Raw genomic sequence first — 5,000 nt, forward strand, 5'->3', positions numbered from 1 at the left:
AAATTAAAGATATCACTAATAACAACAATAACAGCGACGATGACAACAAGATAAAATATTAAAAAATAAAAAATACTAGAAAGCTTTACCAACTCCCAACTTTTTTTTTGACATGTCTCAGTAACTCTTTGATTGCGCCGTGACCTCGCCCGTACGTCACGCCGAGGTCAATAATCATTTCCACGCCAGTCCTCGGGGAAAAGGTCACATCACCGAACGTAATCCGGGCTTTTTCGGAACTCGACGAGGAAAGATAAACACTTAAGTGGTTAATGGTCGTAAGTGGCGCGGCGCAGGACTCTTCATCTTGCTTGGAAAAGGAGGGAGGGAGGGAGGGGTGGATGGGGAAGGAGGGAGGGAGGGGGAGGAAGGAGGGAGGGAGGGGATGGAGGGAGGGGTGGAGGGGTGGAGGGGAGGGGGGGGGAAGGAGGAAGGAGGGAGGGAGGGAGGGGGGGGGGAAGGAGGAAGGAGGGAGAGAGGGGGAGGGAGGGGAGGAAGGAGGAAGGAGTGAGGGAGGGGTGGAGGGGGAGGGAGGAGGAAGGAAGGAGGGGTGGAGGGAGGGAGAGGAATGGGGGTGGAGGGGGAGGAAGGAAGGAAGGAAGGAGGGAGGGGTGGAAGGGGAAGAAGGGGTGGAGAGGAAAGAAGGAGGGATGGAGGGGTAGGGAGGAAGGAAGGAGGGATGGAGGGGTAGGGAGGAAGGAGTAAGGTTTGGGGAGGGGGAGGGAGGGAGGAAGGAAGGGTGTAAGGGGAGAAGGTGTCAGCGAAGTAGGAAGGAAGGAAAGAGGGGTGGAGGGGAAGGAAGGAGGGAGGAAGGATGTGTCAGGAAAGAAGGTAAGTAAGAGTGAAGGAAAGGCGAGTAAGATTAAGGGAAGAGGAGTAGCAGGGAATGAAAGAGAGTAAGAACAAGAGTAAGTATACGGGAGGGGGGAGAGTGTACAGAGGGAGAGGGGGAGGGGCAGCGTCACAGTGCGCCGAGGTCAGTCGAGGTTCCGACAGTGTACCGCTCGGGACACTTTTTGCCTTCGCTGCGATAAGCTGTTGATCTATAAAATGACTACAGCTTAATATCACAACAGTCTAGATCAGTGTCGCGTTGTTAAGTTTACTCAGTATATTTATTTCCCCATCTGGTCTGAAAATCAAAGTTATATCTTATTTTTTCAATAAAATAACTTCATAAACAAAAGAATTTCGCGGGTGACATGTTGACGGTCCCTTGGCCTGTGCTTCTGGTGTTCGTTCTGCCTGGCTCCGTCTTTGGCCAGAGTGAGTATATCTATAAAAACGTTTTACAGCATTTAAAATATTATTACAGCACAAGTTGAGCAAAATAGAAATACGGCAGAAATGTAGGAGGATGTTCTCGTGTTTGGTGATTTAATTACATGTCTAATTAAGTCAGAGCGACATTTTTTTTTTTCGAAATTATCTTTGAATCACAGAAAAAAATGCTTGTAAAGTTATAATGATAGTGGAATGAGTAGGCCTATTGCAGGATTGGAGGTAATTTTGTGCAGATACAAGGACGAAAATGTGGTGTTTGAAAATTAATTTCGATGATTTAATTCATCTGTTCGGTAAAATAACAACGTTAGCTGTACGACTTTCCTAAAAATCACATAGGACTACTTTTCAAATCATAAAAAATATTTTCAGCTCGAAGGTCACTAATCGTAGACATTAGCGTTGGAAAACTGAATCACATTAACACACTCATCCATTCTTACATCTAAAAGCAACCTCGATATCTTATGTAAAAATTTCTTAATCACTACCATTGAGCGCTCAAAATTACCTATAAAACCTCGCTATCATACTCTAATGCAGTGGTTCCCGACTTTTTTTTTCATTTTGCGTCCGCCGACCAATATATAATAATCTCCATGGTCCCCGTTCAGTGTATGTCATCTTTTCAGATTCAGTTATTACTTGTTTTGAATAGTGTAATGGTGTCAGTAGCTATAGGGCAAAGAACGTTTTATGGAAAGATTGCAATTTATTGACATGTGAGATGATTATATGTAGGTGCTGTAGGTTAGATAAAATTCAGCTTAATTCGATGTCAAATTTTTCATATTGTCCCGAGGCTCCCCTGAAAGTACCCCGTGCTCTAAAATAAATAGTTAGGTAATGTACATAAAGCTAGTTTAGACTCTAGTTGAAATATCTGTATTTCTGATCGCATAGTGGCGTGGATTGGCTCTGCTCTCTCTTGTAGAAAAAAGCATGAATGAGAATGGATATCTTCACAGTGCAAGCGAGGTGTCTGATCTGTTTCGACTATATCTTCGTCGGAAATACACGTGCCGTTCAAATACACATCTTGCACTGTGAAGGTGTATTTTCAGACGTTCCTTTTCTACATTTATCACATTTTTCTAAATTTGTTCACACTACTCTCTATTGCTTGACACCCTGTGGGAGTGGGTTCGAAACCTTATCAGGGAAAGGTATACATATTTTAAGAAGGAAGGGCCTTTTCTGTACGCTACAATGACCCTCTGATTCCGCAATTATTTACTCTTTGTTTAAAGAATAAGAGAAAATGGGAAGCGAGGTAAACATTGCATATAAACCAATAAACTTATTCCTCTTTGTCAAAGAACCTACATATAACCTCCTTGCTCTTTAAAAGAAGGCGGGGCTACCGGGCAACTTAAAAACAAGTTGACTGAACACATGTAGTTTTAATAACTAAATGTGATTATTAAGTATTTATATTTTCTGGTCACTACTTACTTTTTATCTAACTTTCTTATCAGGTATTTGAGAGTTACCGCGGATATTTCTACACCTCTGAAATAAGATTAGAACGAGAGTGAAAGAACTGAATGGGATAAATGATGATTATAAGGATGATGACTGATTTTGTTTTTATTACTAAGGTAATTATTATCAATATCGCCATCATTAATGCTATTGGTCATCGTTATTATTATTATCATTATTATTATTATTGTTATTATCATTATTACTATTATCGTTGTTATTATCATTGTTATTATCATTGTTATTACCATTATTATTATTAATATTATTAATATTATCATTATTAGTTTTATTATTATTATCATTACTATTATTATCATCATTATTCTCGTCTCATTATTACTATCATTATAATCTTTATGATTATTATTATTATCATTACTATTACTATTATCGTTGGTATATTCATTATCATCATTAGTTATCATTATTATTACTATTATCATCGTCATCATCATCATCATCATCATCACCATTATCATTATCATTGTCCTTATCATTAATAGTCTTATCATTATTATTATTATTGTTATTATTATTAATAATATTATCATTATTATTATTATCATCATCATGATCATTATTATCACCACCATTATCATTATTATTGTCCTTATCATTAATAGTATTATCATTATTATTACTAGTTTTGTTATTGTTCTTAATATAATTATCTTATTTGATTTTTCAATGTTGTTACTATTGTTGATTATCATTATTATTATTATTATTATTATTATTATTATTATTATCATTATTATTATTATTTTTATTATCAGTATTATCATTTTTATTATTGTTGTTATCATTATTTTTTTCATTATTATTATTATTATTATTATTACTATTATCATCACTACAATTTATTCTTTTCTATGCCTATTATTAGTTACCATTGTTATTGGTATCAGCATGATAACCATTTTCCTTATCATATATATTTTTTTCATGATGATGATAATGGTGATGAAGATAATGATAACAATAACAACAATAATAATAACGATAATAACAGTGAGGATGATAATAATGGTAATGATAACGATGATAATAATGAGAATTAAAAAATTATAATGATAGTAATAATGATAATGATAGTAATGATAATAATGATAATAATGATGATGATGATGATAATGATAATAATATTGATGAGGATAATTACAATAATAGTAATAATAATAATGACAATAATAATGATAATAATAATAATAATAATAATAATAATAATAATAATAATAATAATAATGATAATAATAATGATGATAATGACAATAATAATGATAATGATAACAACAACAATAATATAATAATAATAATAATAATAATAATAATAATAATAATGATGATGATATACTAATGATGATGATTATGATAGTAATTACAATACCAGTTATTGTAAAAATTATGATAATTCTCATGATAATGAATTATGATAATAATAATAATGACAACAATCATATTCAAATAAGCATAACACTGATAATAATGATAATGATGAGGATAATAATTGCAATAATGATATTAATGATAATAAAACAATAATAATGATACTAGTATTGATAATAACAATAATGATAATGATAAAACAATAGTAATGAATTCTTACATATGGTCGTACCTAAAATTGACATGAAATTTGAAGCAATATAATACACCTTTTCTATTCATTCTCATTATTATTATCATCACCAATTTATCATAAATATCAGCTGTGCCATCATGATTTTTATGACAGAGACAAGGAGTGTGCAGAGGGAGGGGGGGGAGGGGGGGGAGTCGACAATATTTATGTTCGATTTCGTGTTTGCAATTTTAGGAAAAGTCATCCTGATGTGTTTTTTTTTTTTTTTCTAATTGTTGCTTTTATATCACAGGTTTTAGATAATTATAATTTCTTTCTTCTTTTTTATAACATTTTTAGATAAGCCTTAGATGAAATAAAGTAAGGATTGGAGATAAATATGACGATTCGATACACAAAGGAACATTTTCTTACCATTAAATTCTTACAAAGAATTTAATTTGTTGACATGTTACGCGAAAAAAAGTTTCACGGTTGGAGTAACAAAAAGAGTTCGCATGTTTGACTCTCTTTTCCGACACTTTGGCTGACTGTAATTCAAATTTATATGTCCATTATATTCCCGCTTGTGGTAAGTGTGTCACCCCAAGCAAATTTAAAAGATGTTACCCCCAAGCTAATCGCGCGCTTTTAATTTTCAGCATAA

The 5,000-nt window shown here is 33.7% G+C and overlaps 1 protein-coding gene across 1 annotated transcript in view; it reads left to right on the forward strand.

The window, feature by feature from the left end:
* The first annotated feature begins 997 nt into the window (after positions 1-997).
* LOC113812694 (uncharacterized) overlaps positions 998-5,000 on the forward strand; it is a 13,054-nt gene continuing 9,051 nt past the window's right edge. Inside the window, exon 1 of the mRNA XM_070125995.1 lies at positions 998-1,266. Coding sequence (XP_069982096.1) covers positions 1,203-1,266 — 64 coding nt within the window. The 5' untranslated portion in view covers positions 998-1,202. The remainder of the gene's footprint in view (positions 1,267-5,000) is intronic.

The sequence above is a fragment of the Penaeus vannamei genome, chromosome 10, assembly GCF_042767895.1.
Source record: "Penaeus vannamei isolate JL-2024 chromosome 10, ASM4276789v1, whole genome shotgun sequence".
Classification (NCBI taxonomy): Eukaryota; Metazoa; Arthropoda; class Malacostraca; order Decapoda; family Penaeidae; genus Penaeus; species Penaeus vannamei.